Below are 23,765 nucleotides of genomic sequence, written 5' to 3'. Positions count from 1 at the left end.
GCCTTCTCATTTCTCCTCCAGAGCCCATTAACATAAGGCCTTCTTCCCTCTCTTTCTCCCCATCCTCTAGATACTCGTACATCTTCATCCATATACCTTTAGAAATGATGGCAATTAGGTTCTTCTTCATTATGGCATTAGCCGTGGCTCTGGCCACCAGTACTCTCGCCTTCGCAACCACCGATATAGATGAAGAAAACCTGACCACGACATCGTCTTCCGACGAAGTCTCTTCAGAAGATGATGAATCATCACCGGCTATAGGAATGAGCCGTCTCCTCCTCGCCCAGTCCAAGCCTTATGGAGCCACCATGACATGCAATAGGTTCCCCAGGATTTGCCGTGCCAAGGGAAGCCCCGGCCCGGACTGCTGCAAGAAGAAGTGTGTGAACGTGATGAAGGACAACCTCAACTGCGGGCAATGCGGGCTGAGGTGCCGATATGGGACAACATGCTGTGGCGGCAGATGCGTTAACGTGATGTTCGATGCCAACAACTGTGGGAGTTGCAAGAACAGGTGCAAGAAGGGAGGCTTCTGCTCGTATGGGATGTGCAACTATGCCTGATTATATGTTTCTTTTATGGTGATAATTATATAAGGATACGGCTAAGATTTATATTTGTTATGGGGGCTTTTCTTTCTTTAATTTCGTTATTTTTCTAAATTCGTTGGAGTATAAAAGATATATTTGTCGAGTGAGGAAATAATGATGGCTGATGCCATTTGGCTGTATTCATTTTCGGAATAAATTAAGATGTTCAATTAATATATTGCCTTGTCTGAGCCGTTTCAAAGTCCTTTGCCAGCCCGAATGAAATCCTTTTTACTAGTGGGATCAGGGGATGTCTCGGATATATAACTTCTGCAAAAGGCGCTATACGTTAGCATTCCGGTGGATGCATGGAGTAATCCATGTCAGATACGGGTGGATGGAGAGGAAAATGGGTGTCTTGTATCTCAGCTGTTTTTTGCTCTCGGCCTATGTGGCTTGTTTCTTGGAGGATAAACTTTCAATATTTTGTGAGGCGCCGCTCAAACCTACAAAGCGAACGAACTCATAAACTTCAATAGCTTTGAACTTTGGAAGACAACCCAAGAAAATTCTCAATTTGAAACCAGTTAGTGTTGTGATATATTCAGGTTGCATGGTTCAGCTTGCTCTTGTATAAAGCTGTATCATCGCTTGTGCGTTGTGTCATGCTAAACAAAAGTGACGCCCCAGTATTTTTCACCAAAATTTTGGGGCTAATTAAGTAGTCATTGGAGGCTTTTTGATAACAAGATAATTTATTAACATTGATGGGAAAGTTTACAAATCGTTGAATGATATACTATATGTGTTCTAACCCACCAAAAGATAGTCTGTATTTGTTTTAACAATAGAGGGATAAATTTTATCAGATGGCCTAAATAATTGACTTGGAAAATGGTGAACAAATTTTGGTATTTGGGCATTTGTTGGTTATATGTTTGTGGTTTGAAGACCATAGTATTGTACAAGTGGATACATACATTTTTGCTTGTTTGTTGATTTTAGAGGAGGCCGGTCAGTCCTCCTAAGGTATAACTAACAATATTGATTACACACTCTACGCTGGTGGGGCATCGAGCTTGAAGTATCGGCCGGTGGGGCTCTTGGTGACTACTCGGTTGAGGGCCGACTCTGCTCGCCGGCACGAGGCCGATGCTCTCCTATAGGTGGTGCATGGTTGGGAATGGCATTAGAGCGATCTCCCTCTCACACTCACTTTATTTCACATTCTCTTCACGGTGATTATCTCGGAGGAAAAAGGCGAGATGGGATGAGCCTGTCGTTGGGAAATGGGAACGGCAATGGAGTCATTTTATTTCATCGGTGCGATTTTTCTCCCAATGTGAATGTCTCTCGACGTGTCGATCATTGGTTGAACTGGTCCAAAAATGACGTGGTGGACCTGGTTCAACCAATAATTTTTCGTCGTAACAGGGGATGCTTGACAGTTTTACGGCAGTGTTGTCGACATTTCAACGCTCAGGGATCAGGAAAAGCTTCCTCTGGGCTGTTCAGATTCGCGAGAGGAGGATGAGAATGAGGTGACGATGGGAAAGTAAATTAAGAGTAGGACCGAATTACGCCGCTCGTGGCAAGATTCACCCTGCATGGGTGGTGATTGTGGGGAGTGCTGTGTGATAATGATCATGCGTACGTGAGAGTGCGATACAATGAGGGCACGCGTCGCTCGTGCACTCAGTCACCATTTCACCGTGGTTGTGCCTGTTAAATTGATGATGGGGACAAACTATTTCAATTAAAATTTAGGTGTTTAATTTGTGATTTTTTATACGAGTGTCATGACCAAGGAGCTGATTAAGTTCTGCCGCTTGTTGGACCATTTTTGATGGCCCTGCGTAGCATTGGCTGTTCGATCATGGACCTATACATATGTAAAGGCACGTGATCTGGAGATATGGAGATCTACTAGGTTCGCGGATCTCTGTTCGTGATCGGATGGTCGTTCTACCTTTGAGCCACTGGACCATCAAATGGTCAAACATGCTCCGCTCCCCTTAACCAGGACTGGAACGGAAGCTGTGTAATAAATTTTTTTTTTTTTTTTTGATAAAACGGACGCATCATACCCATTGTTTTCTGTTTCGAGTAAGTAAAAACGGATGAATCATATATTGGATACATCTTACTATATAAACGCCTTGATGTTTTTTTTTTTTGATGTAAATATAAACGTCTTGATGTGTAATAAACGTACGTCTTGATGACAACCATAATCCTAGCTCGTTAAAACAACTTTTACCATCACCTTCGTCATACTGGATTGCTCTACTATTTATATTCCTCTCGGTAAGTTGGGATCCCCTCCACTCCCCAGCATCAGGCGTGTTCTTCCTCTCTTGCAACATGGCCCTTCGTTATCCCTTGGCTCCATATCTATTCTTTTCGTTGGCTTTCGTCCCTCTTTACGCGGCGGCATGCGACAACTCCACCACCGGCGACTCGCAACCCCATCACTGTGAGAAGATCATGAACCAGATCGATGCTTGTTGGCGTTGCGATCCGGGATGGGCATCCAACCGTAAACTCTTGGCCGACTGCGCTGTGGGCTTTGGCAAGGGTGCGTTGGGAGGGAAAAATGGAACAATCTATACGGTCACCGACCCCTCCGACAACGCCACGAACCCGAAGCCAGGCACCCTCCGCTACGGTGCCATCCAGACACAGCCTCTGTGGATAGTCTTCAAGAAGGACATGGTCATTAGACTTGAGAGCGAGCTCTTCATGAACAGCTTCAAGACCATCGACGGGAGGGGGGCCAAGGTGGCGATCGCCGATGGGCCATGCATCAGGATACAACAAGTGAACCATATCATAATCCATGGGCTAGGCATCCACAACTGCACTCGTGGGAGGCCGGGCATGGTCCGTATCTCCCCAACGGTTGTCGAGCACTGGGGAGGCCATGAAGGGGATGCCATCACCATATTTGCTTCGTCGCACGTGTGGATCGACCACTGCAACCTGTCTCATTCTACGGATGGACTCATCGATGTGGTTCATGGTTCTACTGCAGTCACCATCTCTAATAACTTCTTCTCAGATCATGATAAGGTATTGAAACTGATGTTCAGAAAGCTATAAGAGATATTGTATAGATCTTTGCACGTGGATTGTTGTATGTCGAAACAATCTTTACAACATGCCGCAGGTGATGTTGCTTGGACATAAGGATGGGTTTGATGCGGACAAGGTGATGAAGGTGACGGTAGTCTTCAACCATTTTGGACCGAACTTGGTCCAGAGGATGCCGAGGTAACTGATGGAGGCTTGCTGTAGTCTCCATGGTACTTCAAGTCGAGGTGCCAACGTTAATTCTATTAGCTAAGATTGCGTGACTATTTACCCTTTTTTTTTTTTAAAGAAAAATGGCTCTTTACTTGTTAATTAATGACTCTTCTGGTGGACGCATGCATGAGTAGGGTCAGGACAGGGTATGCTCATGTAGCGAGCAACAGATACGACGGATGGGAGTTGTATGCTATAGGAGGGAGTTCCAATCCCACCATCCTTAGCGAGGGAAACTACTACCATGCTCTGGATAATCCGCAGACCAAGGAAGTAAGATCTTTCTCTCTGTCTCTCTAGATCTCGGTGCATAGCTCTTGGCCATACGTCAATTTGCTAAAAGGAAAAAAAAAAAAAAAATCTTCGCTATCATGAAGTTCATTGGTGAACTAGGGCTAAAATTTGAATCATCTCAGATTGGATAAAGATATATATTATTTAGCACATGCAATAAAAGATCTTATAGCCAAAGTCAACAAAAGCTACTAATACCTTGTGTTTAGCAAAAGCATCCAATCTAGAAAAGGATAAGTTGGAGAAAATATTACAAGACGCTGCATATCCCAAACCACAACATGTTGTTGTTTTATGAAATAAATATTATTTTTTCATAAACAAATAAATGTTTCAAGTGTCATTCAAATATCCCAACTTATTTCACCATATCTGGAGTTGAATCACATGCCAAAGTTAATAGGATTGCTATTTGAATCACTAAGTAAGGGTCATCACCAAACCAGGTCTTGATCTATAGTTTGGCTATGGGTCTGTTGAACCTGATTCATTGGCTAATTAAATCGGTTTCTGCGAGTCTCAAATTGAAAATTTCTCATTCGAAAGATCAAGACAATTTGCACATGCAACCAATAAGAAAAGCGTGACCTTGCCTAACCTAACCATGTCCCACCACTCTTTATCTTTTGTAGCTCATATCTATCTCTATCCGATCTCCTCCTACTCTCGTCTCTCTTCCCTTCTCTCCTTTACTTCTCCACTCCCTTCTCTTCTCTCCTCTCTTTTCTCATCTTTCCTTCTCCATCCATCCTCTTTCTCTCCTTTAACTTTTTTTTATCACCGTACCACTAAATCTAATCATACCAATACAAAATCTACACTATTCATCATCTTATACTTCAACATGGACATATGGCCAACTTATCAGCATATTTAGCTAAAAATTTAATTGTTGTATTGGTACGCTACATCCATAATCATTTAGTATTTCCATCATTATTTACTGCAAATCTCTACGGTACTCACAATGTATTATACTGCATGGTGCATTATGTGCACCGTCCATCGCATGATAGATGGCTGCATTTAATTGCGAGCATGTGCATCACATGGCCTGCTTCTACGTATTGCCCGTGCATGACCATCCATCGTGCGATGGATGATACGCGTGATGCACCATACCCTACAGTGCACTGCAGAGGATCCATGCTCTTGCTGCAAATAAATAGTAGGTTGAGTTTGAGTCAACCTAGTTGACCCTATATCAAGTTCCCTATAAACTTGACATAAGACGGTACATCATCCATAGCCATCCTTGGGAGTTACGAGGAGAATTGAAGTCAGAAACCAACACAAACTTTTGATCATAATTAGTTAGAATTTAGCTAAATTAAATCAGGAGTTAGAGACATAAATAAGGTAATAAGTTTGGCATTCTTCCCACTTAAATCTACATGGAGTTACAAGCCTTTACTCCTCGAGTTAATGTTTTATCTCGCTTTGTATTAGTTCTTCATGTAACATGTAACTGCTCTTAGTCTAGCATAAGCAAAATCTTGTTTGAATGCTGTGACCACTTGCCCAAGCCTTTTGTCACTTGAGCAAGAGGTGCAGGGTATAACAAAAGGAGATTAGCCCCAGCTAGTCTAGTCGGTTATGACATATCGGGTAGCCAAAAAAAAAAAAAAGAGGCATTAAAATCACCATTATAAATGTTTGGGACCAGAAAACAAGTTAGGCCCTCATTCTACAACCTACAAATGTTAGAATAAAAGTGTTAGCATTGTTTCTTAATATATATCCTAAACTATCATCATATATGATCTCCTGGACCATCCTTAAAAGTTTTTCCAATCAAATTCGTGTACTATATTAATTTTGCATAGAGAAGGAAACAAGGGTCCTGATAGAATCAGGACCTGTGATGGGAGAATCCATGGCAGCTATAAATATCGTTCTGGTTCATCTATGTATACACCCATCAAAGATAGCTTTGAAAAATGGATCCCGTCAACCCTTTCATGACCGTTGTACTGTGAGTAGAGAGAAGACTAGATCGTCCTCTGGCCCTCAATAGGCTGTAAAATAGGGATGGCAATGGATAGGGTTTGGGTCGGGTAGTATACTACCCATCCCCAAATCCGAACTTAATACCCTATACCCAAACCCTACCCGATACCCAATCGGGTAAGAAAAGAGATACACATCCCCATACCCAACGGATTCGGAGATACCCGTGGGTAATCCATTTCCCCATACCCAATCCATACCCACCCCATACCCAACCCATACCCGTCCATTCTATACCCAAAAAAAAAGTAAAATAATTTTATGCATATTATCAATCAAAAATAGAATTATCAATTATATATATATACATACATACATACGCACATACACACTTCTAACACACACACACATACATGCATACATATATGCATGCATACATATACATACATACATATATATAATTATATATATATATATAGAGAGAGAGAGAGAAAGAGAGAGAGATCATATATATGTGTGTGTGTATATGTGTGTGTGTATATATGTATATGTATGTATGTGTATATATATATATATATATATATATATATATATATATATATATATATATATATATATATATATATATATATATATATATATATATATATATGTATATGTATATGTATATGTGTGTGTATATATATATATATATATATATATATATATATGTATATATATATATATATATATATATATATATGTATATATATATATATATATATGTATATATATATATATATTCAGATATGGGTTCGGGTATTACCCATGCCCATAGGTTCGGGTCGAGTTCGGGTAGAAAATAGCACTACCCATACCCTACCCATACCCGTACTATAGTTTTCGGGTTTTATCCAAATTCGAACCCAAACCCAGTCAAACCCTATTTTTCGGGTTTGACCGGGTTCAGGTAGGGTGTATACCCATCGGGTCGGATTAATTTTGCCATCCCTACTATAAAAATGTTTAATTTCATGCGTGGCACAAGATATGCTCTCTAATCTGCAAGTTTGTAACCCTGCATGATTTGTTGATAACCGATTCTCTGCATGCCAGTTATGGCCGCATGTATCTAAAATAAGAAATCTAGATGGCTAACGATTGTATGCCTACATACTAGCTAATTTTAACTTGAAAGTGAAAAAGCCACAACTAGCAGCTAGTTTATTACTCCATAAAAGTGTATATATTAAAACCATAAAAGTGCTTCATCAATAGAGATTTACATCATCAAGTATCTCTATTGATTAGTAAAGCACTAATGCAACGTATCATTCAATTTGGACTGATCGATTTTCGTATGTGTACGCCTATTCTAGGTCACTCAGCCACTGGGAGGTGGATCGCAAAATTGGGAATGGAGATCTTCAAAAGATTATTTCTTAAATGGTGCATACTTTGTTTCATTAGGATCAGCGAGTTGTGCTCCAAATTATTTTCCATCACAAAAGTTTCAGGTTGCCGAGGGATCAAAGGTGCCATCGTTGACTGCAGATTCTGGCACACTCAGTTGTGTTGTTGGAGAACCGTGCATCTAGTAATGCTTATTGTCCAAAAAGCCTCAAGTTTTCCTCTCTCTCTCTCTCTCTCTCTCTCTCTCTCTTTTAAGTGTGAGATGGTGATGCATCATCCTTTAAGTTTGTTTAGCCCGTACAAGCATACTGCATGTCCTGGTACATGAACAATCGCAAATCAATAGGAAAAGAAGGGGACCCATCGACATTGCGTCGTTGCTCTCTCCCAAGATTGGCAAGCTAGCCTCATTGTGACCACCTTTGCCTCTATATATACATGTTGCATTGCATGTGGTATTCTTCTAAAGTAGGCAGAAGAACGAAAAATTGGGAGGACTCTTGACCGGATTACCCTACGGATTCTGTCTCCATGGTCCAAATAATTAACCATGACCAAACGAAAAAAGACCAAGGTAATTAGTGCCTAGCATATGTTTCCAAACCGCAGCAGTCATTGCTCATGCAAGGAAACGCGTCGTTTTAATATGAATATACAGAGCTAGATCCTGGATTATTGATGAAGAGGGGCCAAGAAACGAATAACACTTTGTTCAAAAATCGTGAGGTTTCTGTATGATAAAAATCATTAGTTTCCCAAAATCATCAACCTGTCGAGGTCTCAGGTTCTAAGCAAGAGAAGAAGGGAAGGGGAATATTTCTTATGCATGCCAAGGATCCAATTAATCATATAGATGGCGTGCATCGTGTCTGTTAAATGGCAGCCATGCTTGGATCAGGTATTCATGTGGATGAGCGGTGCAGCATATCGCCTGTCACAGGGCTGCTTCGCCATGTGAGTTTCCGCAGCTGGTGGATCGTACAGCACAGGTGGTAATTAACCCACCGTTTTACCATGGGCGCGGGTTGTATCTTTCATTGTTCTTCTTTCGTGGTATGAACCGTTAGATCGTGCACAATTTCAAAGTGGAACATCTGCTTTGTAATTTGTGCTGATGGACGGAAGAAAAAGGTTGGAGGACTTTGACAACTATGCATGCTGCGATCCGATGGATGATGTCGTAAAAAAAGATCAATCATTTTTTTCATGCAAAGGATACAACCCGAACCCTTTACAACGACGCAGATCTAAACATGCAATCTGCTCCAGATCAAAGACTGATAGATGGGCGAAGACCTGGCGAACGTCCTCTATTTTACTGTTAGAACTTGGTAATTCCACTTGCTAGTAGTATACCAGGAGAACATAAGTGTAACAATCCAGATTTAAAAAAAAATAATAAATAAAAAAACAGAGGAGGAAGACTCCTAGCCGGAGTCTTCTTCCTTTCCGTCTCCGGCAAAATCGGATCGATAGAGTCCGATTAGGGGTAGGAAATCACCTCTATAAAACCCCCTTCCCTCCCTTATGTCTCTGCAATTGGTTTTGGAGAGATTTTTTTTAAAAATTGAGGGATTCTTCCAAGAGGATCCGCGGGTTCTTGATGGGAAAAAGGGGTTCGTCGGAGCTTTTCTCAACCGCCGGAGCAAGGTAAGCCCCTACCCTTCTTCCTCTCCCTCTTTTCTTTCTCCCCTGGCCCAAAGCCTCGCCGTCGGCCACCGTCTTCGCTGGAAAATCCATGAACAAGAAATCTCCTGTTTTCCGATCTCTTTTTGATTTTTGCCGGCCGAACCTTGCCGCCGGCCGTCCATTGCTCACCACCGCCTCCACCTGTTGCCGGATCTCCGGCCAAGCCGTCGGAGCCCGAGCCACCGAGGGGGGGACCTCACGGTCCTCCCCTGTTTCAGCCAAGGGAGGCCGCGGGAAGAAAACAAGAAAGGAAGAAGAAGAAGAAAAGAAAAAGAAAAGAAAAAAGAAAAAGAAAAAGAAAAGAAAAAGAAAAGGAAAAAGAGAAAGAGAAAAATAAAAATAAAATAAAATAAAATAAAAAAGAAGAAGAAGGAGAGAATTTTCCTCTCTCTCCTTTCTCTCTTCTTTCTCTCTCTTTTCTCTCTCCTCTCTCTACCTTCTCTCTCCAATTTCTCTCTCTAGATTCTCTTTCTATTTTCTCTCTCTAGATCTTTCTCTCTTTTTGTGAATTTTATCTCTCTAGAATCTTTCTACTCTCTCTGATTGCATCACAAACCCTAGGATATATTTGAATTAAAAATAAGATGATTTGAGATTGCTCCGAAATTCGTGCGGTAGATCTGATTCCAGTCCGATTCTATTCAAAATTTGTAACACTTGATTCATATTGAGTCACCCTGATAGGACCTCTGATGATCTCGATCATGAGTGCCTCATCGAAAGGATACGAAAGTTTCTCTCTCCACTTTCTCTCTCTACTTTCTCTCTCTAGAATTTTCTCTCTCTTCATGGATTTTTTCTCTCTAGAAGTCTTATGGATCAGTGGAGGATCCAGATACTTAGGTAAATCCTAATTTTGGTTAATCCTAAGAGAGATCCTAGATTTGTGTTATCAGGTCGATTATCGGTAATTTTCTCCATATATGATCTTTATATTTGATCAGGGTTACGAAGAGATTATTGTCTGCAAATGATATCGAGTGGAATATTTTGTTAAAGAAATTCATAAATCAAAGAAGAACATTGATTTCTGTGTTTGGATCAGTCACCGGTAAAGGTAAGAATCCCTGTACATGATCACTATTATGTATATGCTATTTTGCTGTTGGTCTTGCATCGTTGGTTTTGCATCGTCGGATTTGAGATCGATAAATTTATTATACCTGAGATACTGTTATTTGATTTTGAGCATGAGTATGTTATGTCAATATATATGTATCAGAGATTGATGGCATGATTATATGGATATGACATATCTGAATTGATCATAATGCAAGACAAAATTGATTGATGAAATCAACACATAATGATTAAATGAAAAGAAAGAGATATATGGTATGGACTAGCCTTGTCATGTGGAACAGCCGGCCAGGAGCTCATGCCTGGGACAGCCCGCCAGGAGCTTATGCCTGGGACAGCCCCCACTGGCTTACAGGTGGATCAGCCGGCCAGGAGCTCATGCCTGGAACAGCCCGCCAGGAGCTTATGCCTGGGACAGCCTCTCACGGGCTTTGGTACGTGGGACAGCCGGCCAGGAGCTCATCCTGGGACAGTCTTGAAAGACTTTTTAAAGTGGATTCGATCCGGATGATGACTGAGGTATAGACTTGGATAGTCCAGAGCCAGAAAGAAAATGTTAAAAATTATGTGATTATGAAAAGAGAAATGAAAGATAAGACATGAGATAATTATTGAACAAAAGTGTTTTACCTGTTAACATATGATGATGCATCTATTTTGACAAGACAGAAAATTTATGAATGTTTGCATTATTTTGGACATTGAACATGAGATTTTATATATTATTGCTTATCCTTATTTTCAGACTATATTACTATATCAGTGTGATATGGAAATTCTTACTGGGCTGTAAAGCTCACACCCCTTCATCTTTCTTTTTCTTCTCAGAGTTACAGGATGACTTAGATTGGCTATGGCTTGGATTTACGGATGAGCAGAAGGATAAATAGAGTGTCATAGTATCTGATCAGAGAATTGAAGAAATTTAAGTTGTAATTATGCAAGGTTTTATGAATTATATTTGAAATTAATTGTTATAGATGTTAAGGTTATAATATTTATTTTGGCCTTGCATATTCTTTAGGGCTTGCTCTAAGGAGTGTGCGGCCATCACGTATCCGACCCGGGTGTTGGGTTCGGGGCGTGACAGAATGGTATCAGAGCATAGGTTATGATCATTAGGGATTATGATATAAGTGATTAGAATATTATAGAGTGATATTAGAGCTTAGGTTATGATCATTGGAGATTACGATATAAATGATTAGGATGAGATAGAATAATATCAGAGCTTAGGTTTAAGATCACTAGAGATTATGAAGAGATATTAAAACTTTATGTAAGATCAGTAGGATGTGACAGAGTGGCATTTGAGCTTAGAGCTTAGGTTACGTTTATTCGGAGACAATGATACAAGTGATTAGGATATGACAGAACAGTACTAGAACCCAAGTTTAAGGTCACTAGGGATTGTCATATAAATGATATCAAAACTTTGGGGTTATAATCACTAGAGTATGATTGATAATATCAGAGTTTAAGATTTGGATCATTAAAGGTATGATAGAATGATATTAGAGTTTAGGTTATGATCACTAGAAAATATGATTTAAGTGGTATTTGAGTTTAAGGTTAAAATTATTCAAAATTGTAATTCTAGTGATATCTGAACTTAGGTTATGATCATGAGGAATATGATAGATATAAAAGAGATGATTCAATATTTAGATTTTGAATCAATAGATATTAAGATGAAATTTATGCATAAGTGGCATATGTTATCTATAATAAAATTGATGAGTTATATCTTAGATTTCAATTAGTAAGGTTGACCTAAGTATGAAAAGAGTTGACCTTTTAATGAAGTGGAAGGTATTGATAAGTTATGTTGAATATACTAGATGATTTTGGAATGTGAAACTTATATGATTGAAGATCATGATATTTTTTTTTTAATTTTGATGATAATTGTCTGAGCATTATGAATTTAGACTTATCAAAGAAAGTTAATTAGGGTATGGTCTAATAAGAAATTACATCATATGAGAGAGAAATATTTTTGAACACTGAACCTATAAGAGGTCATATATGAAACCCAATCTTAGATGAAAATATATATATATATATATATATATATATACTTGAATTTTATTATGAGAATATGAGATACACATCTTGATGAAATTTTTGGTTACTCAAAATATCATATTCTGAATATGATTCTTTGATCTTTCAAGTTGCATTGAATTTCAAGTCAATAGTTTATTTTTTTAGTGGATCAAAAGTCTTTTGATATTGTTGTTAAATTAAAGAAGAAAATTTATTTTGTCAGAGTATGATATACAGGTTATGATGAAATCTTTAATAATTCGTATTATTATCTTTGGATTAGATTTTTTTTTGTGACTGTTGAAGATGATGAAGTGTATTAATTATTCAAGTCAAAGTTTGAATTTTTAAATTGATCTAAGACATCTTACTAGTGTTAAAGTTTGAATGACTTATACAAGGGACAAGATTTTGTATAGATTTATTGATTAATATTAAGAGTTATGATGAAGAGAATTCTATAAGAAATAATCAAGTTGATTCTACTTAAGGATGTTGGCTTGAGTCCTTCTAGTTTGTCAAGTTAGAAGTAATTCTTTTAAAAAGAAAGATTGATTTAGAAATTATCTAGATGATTGTAAGGTAAATCTAAGGTTAACTCCAATCGATTCTAGACATGTCGGATTCTTGAAAGAGTGATGAAACTTATACAATAATTTCAAATATAGGAAGTAGATCAAGATTTAATTTTTATATGCTATACCCAAAGGTAGTAAAGATGAAGAAACTTAAAATTTTGCCCTAAGTTTTATCTGAAATTTGAAGGTTGGATCTATCTTGGATCGATCTAACATATAAGGATATTTTTATCTTTGATATAATTATATAATTTGATAAACCAAGATCAAAGTGCGCAGCAAAAGCATGGTGGGTTAAATTGATTAGAAATATTAATTCTTTGATTCTGAAGATATTATGGAATACATTAGTTGTTAATAAAGAATAATTTTAATCTGATCATAGTCGGATAATTTTTGTTAGTAGGTTGTTTCATTATAGATAATGCCAAAAAATTTTAGATATCTCAAGTTTATTAATAGCTTGATAGTTCTGATATTAGTTCAAATTTAGAATGTCCTGACATAGATCTCATATTTTTAAAATTTAATATTGTTACTCGAACTGATATAGAAGATTGAGATTTTTCTTAAGATGAGAGTCTACATATAAAATTTGTTAGAAGGTCAAGTGAAGAAAGAAATCGATGATTGTGAAGAGTGTCCGATGTTTGACCTTTATTTATTTTTCTATCAAGGATAGTCTGAGATAATTATGAATTTTGAGTGAAATGTATTAGACAAATAATGGTAGTATATTAATACAAGTCCAAAATGTTACAGTTCTTCAAAAAGTTGAGAAATCAATAAGAAGGGATGAGTTTGAGATTTCAAATAATTTTTGTTATAACAAGATCATGAGAAATAAATAATATATATGATATTATCGTAAGCTTGAGAATGACATGAAGAATGTATACTTTGAAATAGATATCTCAAACGACATAATCTAATTTCGAGGACGAAATTATTTTAAGGAGGGGAGAATGTAACAACCCAGATTTAAAAAAAAATAATAAATAAAAAAACAGAGGAGGAAGACTCCTAGCCGGAGTCTTCTTCCTTCCCGTCTCCGGCAAAATCGGATCGATAGAGTCCGATTAGGGGTAGAAAATCACCTCTATAAAACCCCCTTCCCTCCCTTATGTCTCTGCAATTGGTTTTGGAGAGATTTTTTTTAGAAATTGAGGGATTCTTCCAAGAGGATCCGCGGGTTCTTGATGGGAAAAAGGGGTTCGTCGGAGCTTTTCTCAACCGTCGGAGCAAGGTAAGCCCCTCCCCTTCTTCCTCTCCCTCCTTCCTTTCTCCCCTAGCCCAAAGCCTCGCCGTCGGCCACCGTCTTCGCTGGAAAATCCATGAACAAGAAATCTCCTGTTTTCCGATCTCTTTTTGATTTTTGCCGGCCGAACCTTGCCGCCGGCCGTCCATTGCTCACCACCGCCTCCACCTGTTGCCGGATCTCCGGCCAAGCCGTCGGAGCCCGAGCCACCGAGGGGGGGGACCTCACGGTCCTCCCCTGTTTCAGCCAAGGGAGGCCGCGGGAAGAAAAGAAGAAAGGAAGAAGAAGAAGAAAAGAAAATGAAAAGAAAAAGGAAAAAGAAAATGAAAAGAAAAAAAAAAGGAAAAAGAGAAAGAGAAAAATAAAAATAAAAATAAAATAAAATAAAATAAAAAAGAAGAAGAAGGAGAGAATTTTCCTCTCTCTCCTTTCTCTCTTCTTTCTCTCTCTTTTCTCTCTCCTCTCTCTACCTTCTCTCTCCAATTTCTCTCTCTAGATTCTCTTTCTATTTTCTCTCTCTAGATCTTTCTCTCTTTTTGTGAATTTTATCTCTCTAGAATCTTTCTACTCTCTCTGATTGCATCACAAATCTTAGGATATATTTGAATTAAAAATAAGATGATTTGAGATTGCTCCGAAATTCGTGCGGTAGATCTGATTCCAGTCCGATTCTATTCAAAATTTGTAACACTTGATTCATATTGAGTCACCCTGATAGGACCTTTGATGATCTCGATCATGAGTGCCTCATCGAAAGGATACGAAAGTTTCTCTCTCCACTTTCTCTCTCTACTTTCTCTCTCTAGAATTTTCTCTCTCTTCATGGATTTTTTCTCTCTAGAAGTCTTATGGATCAGTGGAGGATCCAGATACTTAGGTAAATCCTAATTTTGGTTAATCCTAAGAGAGATCCTAGATTTGTGTTATCAGGTCGATTATCGGTAATTTTTTCCATATATGATCTTTATATTTGATCAGGGTTACGAAGAGATGATTGTCTGCAAATGATATCGAGTGGAATATTTTGTTAAAGAAATTCATAAATCAAAGAAGAACATTGATTTCTGTGTTTGGATCAGTCACCGGTAAAGGTAAGAATCCCTGTACATGATCACTATTATGTATATGCTATTTTGCTGTTGGTCTTGCATCGTTGGTTTTGCATCGTCGGATTTGAGATCGATAAATTTATTATACCTGAGATACTGTTATTTGATTTTGAGCATGAGTATGTTATGTCAATATATATGTATCAGAGATTGATGGCATGATTATATGGATATGACATATCTGAATTGATCATAATGCAAAACAAAATTGATTGATGAAATCAACACATAATGATTAAATGAAAAGAAAGAGATATATGGTATGGACTAGCCTTGTCATGTGGAACAGCCGGCCAGGAGCTCATACGTGGGACAGCCCGCCAGGAGCTTATGCCTGGGACAGCCCCCACTGGCTTACAGGTGGATCAGCCGGCCAGGAGCTCATGCCTGGGACAGCCCGCCAGGAGCTTATGCCTGGGACAGCCTCTCACGGGCTTTGGTACGTGGGACAGCCGGCCAGGAGCTCATCCTGGGACAGTCTTGAAAGACTTTTTAAAGTGGATTCGATCCGGATGATGACTGAGGTATAGACTTGGATAGTCCAGAGCCAGAAAGAAAATGTTAAAAATCATGTGATTATGAAAAGAGAAATGAAAGATAAGACATGAGATAATTATTGAACAAAAGTGTTTTACCTGTTAACATATGATGATGCATCTATTTTGACAAGACAGAAAATTTATGAATGTTTGCATTATTTTGGACATTGAACATGAGATTTTATATATTATTGCTTATCCTTATTTTCAGACTATATTACTATATCAGTGTGATATGGAAATTCTTACTGGGCTGTAAAGCTCACACCCCTTCATCTTTCTTTTTCTTCTCAGAGTTACAGGATGACTTAGATTGGCTATGGCTTGGATTTACGGATGAGCAGAAGGATAAATAGAGTGTCATAGTATCTGATTAGAGAATTGAAAAAATTTAAGTTGTAATTATGCAAGATTTTATGAATTATATTTGAAATTAATTGTTATAGATGTTAAGGTTATAATATTTATTTTGGCCTTGCATATTCTTTAGGGCTTGCTCTAAGGAGTGTGCGGCCATCACGTATCCGACCCGGGTGTTGGGTTCGGGGCGTGACAAGTACAGAAGAACAATGCTATATTTGTGCACACATTGAAAGGAAAGTTAGGCCCTGTTTGGATGCTCGATCTGCCATCTAATCTGGTGATAATTTATGCTTTAATCTGGTGATATTTGGCCATAAGTTCGAGAGTTTGAGGAGTTAAGCAATTGGAAGATACTACTTAACCATGACGGGAATTTTTGATCTATAGCAAATCATATAAGATAAAACACCTCTGCAAAAAGAATGCGTTATCTTTTTTATTCTTTTTTACCCCTCTTTTTTTCTCTAAACTGCCTAATAGAATGCTCAAGTGAGACTCTTCATTTATGGTTCTGCCCCTTTCTCATCTTGTCCTATATCTAAGATTCTTATTTGACAGGTAAGATGCCTGAGCATCCAAAAAAGACCTCAATGGTGGAAGTGAGTGTGGTATACGTTTTCCAAATGAGTCTTCAAGTTCAACTAATTAACTTCTCCGCGAGCTCATTTCTGTGACAATTCTGCAGCATGAATCTCATACCCAGTAGTAACTTTTTCTTGACTCATATGTGGCCTGGGCTGGAGGAAACTCCTCACATCAGAAAAATGTCGAAAGAACTTCTAGGTAGAGATCACATTAGTGCGGCTAGCTAGTAGTATTTGATCGTCCAATGCAGCATAAGCTGCACATCCTGCTCTATACGATGCATGAGATACAATGTACACGAAGCTGGGGGAACTGTGCTAACGCTTGAGTTATGCACCTATTCGTGTTATATCCCATGCCTCCTAAGGATGAAATGTACTACTGAGGCTGCACTGGACTTGCTTGACTTGTGATGCACCCAAGCTGCAGCTTGCAGGAAATTTGTGCAAGTTTCGCTGCACACTAGCTGCTGCTGAACTTTCTTGATCCATCCTTAATTGAAGAATCAGGTATATGAAAGGTGGCTTAGATTTTTTTTTTTTTTTTTTTTTTTTTGTGCTCTTTGAATTTCTTGGTCCATCCTACTTCATGATTCAGTAATCCATCTTTTTGATTATAATGAAATCTCTTCTTCATCTTCGTCCATGCATATACATGCCGGTTGGCGAACCACGTAAATCAATAGGTGCTATATTTTTTTTGTCTCAATCTTTTCAAATCTCTTTGTTGTTTATTGTTTTGAGAGCTTGAAGTACCTAATTATTTTATCGAGACCCATTCTAATAGCATGCATGCGTGTGATGGAGTGCTAAACTCTGACTAGTTCATAGATCGAAGAGAAACATGGAGAATACTGGAAATAGGAGTGAGATAAGAACTTATGCTAATTTTTGTTCCGTCACTTTTATCTTATCCGATTGGAAAGAAAGAAGATTTTTCTCAATCTGCTCGACTCGAATCTCACAAAAAAAATATTATAAAAATAGGACTTAAGTTTCTTTTTTATTTATTTATTGATTTAAATCTAAGAAACACAGCCTTTATTTATAGTAGCATTGTACACTGTTGTGCAACTCGGATTAGATTTCTTTTTCTAATTTTAATAGGACTCTTTTATCTAAAATTGTTATAACTAGTAAAAATAATTTAGAAAAAGCTAAAATTTTTCAAAAGATAAATCTCGATATCTATATCAATTCTATATTTTGTTGCTTCATCCAGCTCTTTTCAGACTGAAAGATATATATCCAGTTAAAATCTTATTAGAAAAAAAAATTTGGTTTAACCTGAAAAGAAAGCTTTCAATTTGACTGGCCTTAAAGTTTAGTTTATGGGTCGGCTTGGAAAATACTGCCTCTAAAGTCTTATTCAAAAAATTATTCAATTTTTTTTAAAAAAAATCTTCTCAATTAGATGTTGTATAATTAAATTATGATCTCTGAAAATTTGAATTATCACTTATCTTTCTAATGTGTGGGATGTTGCTCTTAAATTCTATTGAGTCTTATCCGTAATGACCAAAGTAATTCATATCAAATCCAATGATCCTTCTAAATCATTATCCCAAGGGCCAGTCTGGAGTACCAAATTATTTCTTGAAAAAATAGTTGTTGTAAGATTACAATTAACAGGCTTTCACATCCGTTTCCAATGGGAATTCCCCTATTTCAGGAATGCTAAACTTCGACATCATAATTGACCTAAACTTGAAGTGCCTCAAACCTCCTTGGCTTTAGCCATCCAGTCTACGTACAGCGTATTGAACCTATGCCAATGATAAATTAAGCTATCATCGATCAGAAGTGGTCCAAACTCACAACAAAGTCTCTCACCTATAATTTTCTTGGTCTTTGGTGGTAGAAAAATAAATGTCCTGGAAGATCCCAGAAAAGATGTTAGAAGAAATTAAGAAACGCTCTTTTCATAAAAGAATGGAGCGAATTGTAGTGCACCATTTAGTCTTTAAACATAATCCTCACAGCCTGCCTACATTCACGGGCATGTCATATTCCATACTAGTCCACCGGATTGCAAACAGGCTCAGATGATCAAATCATAGAATCCATGTAATGCAAATTACCTCCGCGCTTCAGTTAGTATCAAAGATTAAAAATTATTAAAAGATTCCTTCCTCTTTTATATAAGTTTACGCTTGCGAAAAAGAAAGACAGCAAAATGATGTACATTACTTTAATTATTACGTGAGTACGTCGAAATGGTGAAACATATATATATATATATATATATATATATATATATATATATATATATATATATATATATATATATATATATATATATGTATCACATGTATATGCCAGAGTTTTTAAGTTTATATTTAGCTCAACAAAGAAGAAATCGTACAAACAAATTCTTCGCTTTAAAAACGAACATTTCAGGTATTATCTTCAAGCGTAATCGCATAACCCATAGAAGCATTGCCTCTCGCACCTGTTGAAGCATTTCCCGCAGTGCCTCTTGTCGAAGGCCAAGTCCACGCACTTCCCGCCGCAGCATGATTGTGTGAACTTGCAAACCTTGCCGCAGTTGAAGACGTCGGTGTCCGTATCGACTTATTGGGTATTGCAGCAGGTTGATGCCGGGTTCTCGGCGCTCGAACAGACATTTGGATCGATGTCGCATTTCTTTCCCTTGGGATCCCTCGCCGCCAGGAAACGGCTTCTCCTCGGTGGAGCCGCCGTAAAATCCTCATGATTTGCCATCATTGCCATTCCCACTATGTCTCCAATGGCTTCGATGGTACCAGCCGAAGCTAAGGCCACTGCCATGAGGAACACGAAGACTGGGCTCATGGCGGCCAGAAACTAAGGTGAGGACTCCCAGATGGGACAGACAGGTTGGTGGTGGTAAGGGCTGAGTCTGGGGTTTACATCAAAAAAGAAAGGTAGGGAGGGGGGTGTGGGCTGGATCTGGGTTGGAGAGTTGGGGGCTTGGAAGGAGGTTTGGGACCTCATATGAGAATTGACTGTAAGTCAGATGATGCGCATAGTTGAGTGCTATGGCAAAAGGTAAGGTTACGTGTCAAGGGAGGCAGTGTAGCTTTGAAGCATTCTATTGCAAGTTAGCTACCTCCGGTCAGACAGCTACGTCGACTGCTCACATGCATGCAAACGCTTGATGACCTTAAGACGAGTATTTTACTACTAAAGGTCATGGTGGCGGGAATGTGTTTCCAATGCAAGCAAACGTTGAATCCAAGTTAGAAAAGTGATAGTACTCAAGGCTGCCTAAAAGTATGTCAACGATTACGTTGAAAGAAAAATGGAAGATTGATTAGAGTTTAGCAGGGGATTGTGAGAAGGTAGGATACATGAGATTGATTTATGAAGGGGAAAAGGGAGAGATAAACATAATTAATTTGTTCCATCCTTGTTGTGCGGGGTAGCCACGAATCTGGGATATCGTTCGCGCTGAAACATTTAAACCGGCAACCGCATTCGGCATGTGCCGTACCCAATGTCTTCACATGCATGTTGAGGACAGCATGGAATTTTCTCTTTTGCTCTCTTTTCACTTCAAATGCCACCTCGTTCGCCCTTTGCTTGATATTACGATTATCCTACACGGATGCAAGGAGATCTCCTGCATAGAGGCCCGGGAAACATAGTTTGGCATTAGACACTATTGACATTGTTTTGTTGCGAGATTGACGCACAAATTGAAATGCCCATTTCGACTGAATTTGTACCTCTTGCTAAGGGATGTTATCTTCCCTTTGAAGTCTCTACGGATTCTTGATCCTCAATGCCCACTTCCTAGGTATTTCCTTACCAGAAGCTTCTTTGGTATCTCCGGTTCCTTGTCCTGACGCCTGATCTTCTCGATTCAACTCGTTAAGCTTTCACGTATATAAGAAAGCTAATTCAACGTTTTTGCATTTTAGATGGAAATGTGCTTGATTCTATATATGCTCAATGTTGATGGATGTTCATAGGAAAACTTATTAATGTGCAAATATAAAAAAAGGACTAGAAAGAAATTATGAATTTTTAGACCAATAAACAATACGAGTCAAACTTATATTATGCACCTTCCAGTAGATATTTCAAAAATATCTTTAAAAATTTGGAGTAAAAATTTGAAGATGATAAACACGCCATTCACGAATGATAAAAGTAAAATTGAAAGGGTTGAAGTGGATAAATTACAAAAAATCCTTTAAAAATAGGTCAAAATTATAGATAAATTCAATAGTTTCCAAAACTTACAGTTATATCCTTAACATTTTAGTCAATCCCGCAGTTTAATCCACGCCGCTGGACAGTCTGTTGACATTAACTTAAACCTCATTGTCATGTCATTACAAATTTTTGAAATGACCAAAATACCAATCCTCCTCACCCCGACCAATGTCTCCCTCGTCTAGCCTACCGTCGAGCATGCCACCACCGACGGCCTCCCCCTCTGCACCCTCCTCTACCCCTTCCTTTCCGCCACCTTTGGCCTTCCTCCCAGCATTGAGAACATCAGTGTCCTTCCCCACCCCTCCTTTGAATGCCACAAAATAGACACCATTTCTCTTCTCACCCCCCACCCGACCACGATCGCCTCTGCAACCTCTACCGCTCCGATGCTGTCATTGCTGACACCCACTTGTCCTGGATGACCGCCATTGCATGACCTCGACATTCCTCGCCTCTCCTTCCATGCCATCAGTTTATTTCCTATTTGCATTATGGGCGTCCTCCTCCACCACCTCCCTCACCTCACTGTCATCGTATGTGTCTGTTCTTTATTTTTTTCCTCTTTGGGGTATAGTAGATAACAGAGATGGAGGGAAGGGGTCCAATGAGGACCCTTACCTTCAGCAGTCGCCGATGGAGAAACCCCCATTCACATTGAGCCAAATCAAGAAGGCCATCCCCTCACACTGCTTCCAGAGATCCGTCCTCCGCTCCTTCTCCTACGTCGTCTATGACCTCATCATCTCTGGCACCCTCCTCTATGTGGCCCTCATCATCATCCCGACCCTCTCTCCGCTGCTTGTCCGCCTCACCATCTGGCCTCTCTACTGTGCTGCCTAGGGCTGCATCTTCATCGACATCCGAGTCACCGTCTATAAGTACTGCCACCACACCTTCTCCGACTCCTCCCTTCTCAACGGCCTCATCGGCCTCGTCCTCCACTCTGCCCTTCTCGTCTCGTACTTCTCCTGGAAGATCAGCCATTGCCACCACCACTCCATCAGCTCACTCGACTGCGATGAGGTCTTTATCCCCAAGTGCAAGTCCGCCCTCCCTTGGTATACTCCAGTTGCCTCAACAACGCCCGCCCCCCCCCCCCGACCGACTGCATCCTCACCTTGGCAGTGACCTTGATCTTCGATTGACCCCTATATCTAGCCTTCAATATCTCCGATCATCCGTACCCCCAGTTCACCTGCCACTACGACCCCTACAGCCTGATCTACTTGGACCAGGAGTTGACCCAGATCTTCATCTTCGATGCAGGCATTCTCACGATGGAGAGGCCATGGGGGAGGGGGAGGGGGAGGGGGAGGAGGGAATGGGGGTGGGCGATGAGAGCCTGGTTGAAGGGGAGAGAGGGAGAGGGGGAGGGAAAAAAGTTCTTGCAAGGCAAAAGAGGGAGAAGAAAGAACAAAAAAGAAGAAATACCGTAGGTATTTTTATCTTTTTATATTTTATAAATAATTTAGCGGACGCCGTTAATTGTCTTGGGTGTAACTGTATATTTTTCAAATTACTGGATGTAAATGTAATAAAAAAAACTTCAAGAAAGATTTTCGTAATTTATCCTAAATTATAAGAAACTATTAAGTAGATATATTAGTATACTTGTAGAAAGTTATACACATGTTATTGTCGCATGTTCGTTCCTATTTGAGACTTATATACATAATATCTATCGTATTGGTTGACTAAAGTCAACCAAAATATGGCTTTGTTATGATTATCTTGTTAGCATTCCAAAAGCTTCCTTTGGCGTAGCTACGATATGGCTTGCCGACCATATGACCTGGCATATCTGGATTTACTAGCAACCAAATAAGTACAATGCATGGAAATAATAAATTAGTAAAAATATTCAAGGAATTTGAGGATACGAGAGACAAAATGTGCTATAGAAAAATATCCATATTTTTCTTTGTTTTAGCTTTTGGAAAAGTCCACTTAATAATTGGGTATATGGATAAGAGACAAGTGTTTTTTTTTTTAATATTAAGAATCCAATTAGTTTGGGATGTCGAGAAAAACTAAACATATGATAGAGGCACAAAAATAAACAGAAGCACACTTGGATCATATGTCTAACTTCTTGGTTGTATTTTTTTTGCAGAAATTCATAAAGAAAGAACAAAAGATATTATGACCATAAATTTTAGTAGAAAGAATCTCAAATCATACTTTCCTCTCTCCTTTTACAATGCGGAATAAATTATTGAAATTGATTTTAATTTTTTCAAGGATTCTTTGTGAGCTGACCTTTAATGATCTTCATGCTTTTAGCCAGTGAACTACTTGGCTTCTTTGTCATCAATCAAGTTTTGAAGCTATTATTCATTCTCATTCTAATTGTCCTAGGTAGGTAGGTAGGTAGGTATATACATACATACCTACATACATATATTTATATATATTATACATATTTGATTATGTTGGGTTTTAATTTAAAATTTTCTTTGCAATACCCCATATCCTTTTTTTGGGAGTGGATCCTCTGCGGTGCAAACTTTGCACCATAGGGTGCTGTACAAGACTTGATTATAGCCACGTGGAGAGTGATAGATCCAATGGTTCTCATAAAAACCTTCCTCAAGAAATCCTAATGGCGTCAATCTTCTCATAAAAGCTGTATTGATAACCTCAACTACACATCCTCTGCTGCTTCAGATGGCTCCACCTCCTTCATCTTCTCCCAATAGCCACGGTCTTACTTTCTATGACCTCTACCGCTTTGCTCTTACCCTCGCTGCAACCCTCTACTATGCCCTCCACATCCAGAGAAAGCTGATATCATCATTTTCCTTTCCCCAAACTCCATGCCATTGCTGCCCCTAA

The 23,765-nt window shown here is 38.8% G+C and overlaps 2 protein-coding genes and 1 pseudogene across 2 annotated transcripts; all 3 read left to right on the top strand.

Moving 5' to 3' along the window:
* On the top strand, nucleotides 1-769 carry LOC140856122 (uncharacterized). Its single transcript, XM_073253290.1, has one exon. It carries the CDS (start codon nucleotides 105-107, stop codon nucleotides 564-566), a length of 462 nt encoding a protein of 153 aa, XP_073109391.1. The 5' UTR covers nucleotides 1-104; the 3' UTR covers nucleotides 567-769.
* Nucleotides 770-2,788: 2,019 nt separating this feature from the next.
* LOC140856121 (putative pectate lyase 2) lies at nucleotides 2,789-7,660 on the top strand. The gene is made up of 4 exons (XM_073253289.1): nucleotides 2,789-3,605; nucleotides 3,703-3,806; nucleotides 3,974-4,112; nucleotides 7,442-7,660. Exons 1-4 carry the CDS (start codon nucleotides 2,898-2,900, stop codon nucleotides 7,658-7,660), a joined length of 1,170 nt encoding a protein of 389 aa, XP_073109390.1. The 5' UTR covers nucleotides 2,789-2,897.
* A 13,702-nt stretch (nucleotides 7,661-21,362) lies between these two features.
* Nucleotides 21,363-23,765, top strand: LOC105041544 (fatty acid desaturase DES2-like; annotated as a pseudogene).

The sequence above is a fragment of the Elaeis guineensis genome, chromosome 3, assembly GCF_000442705.2.
Source record: "Elaeis guineensis isolate ETL-2024a chromosome 3, EG11, whole genome shotgun sequence".
NCBI lineage: Eukaryota > Viridiplantae > Streptophyta > Magnoliopsida > Arecales > Arecaceae > Elaeis > Elaeis guineensis.
The sequence above is the reverse complement of the archived record's forward strand: the minus strand, read 5'-3'. Positions and strand labels throughout refer to the sequence as shown.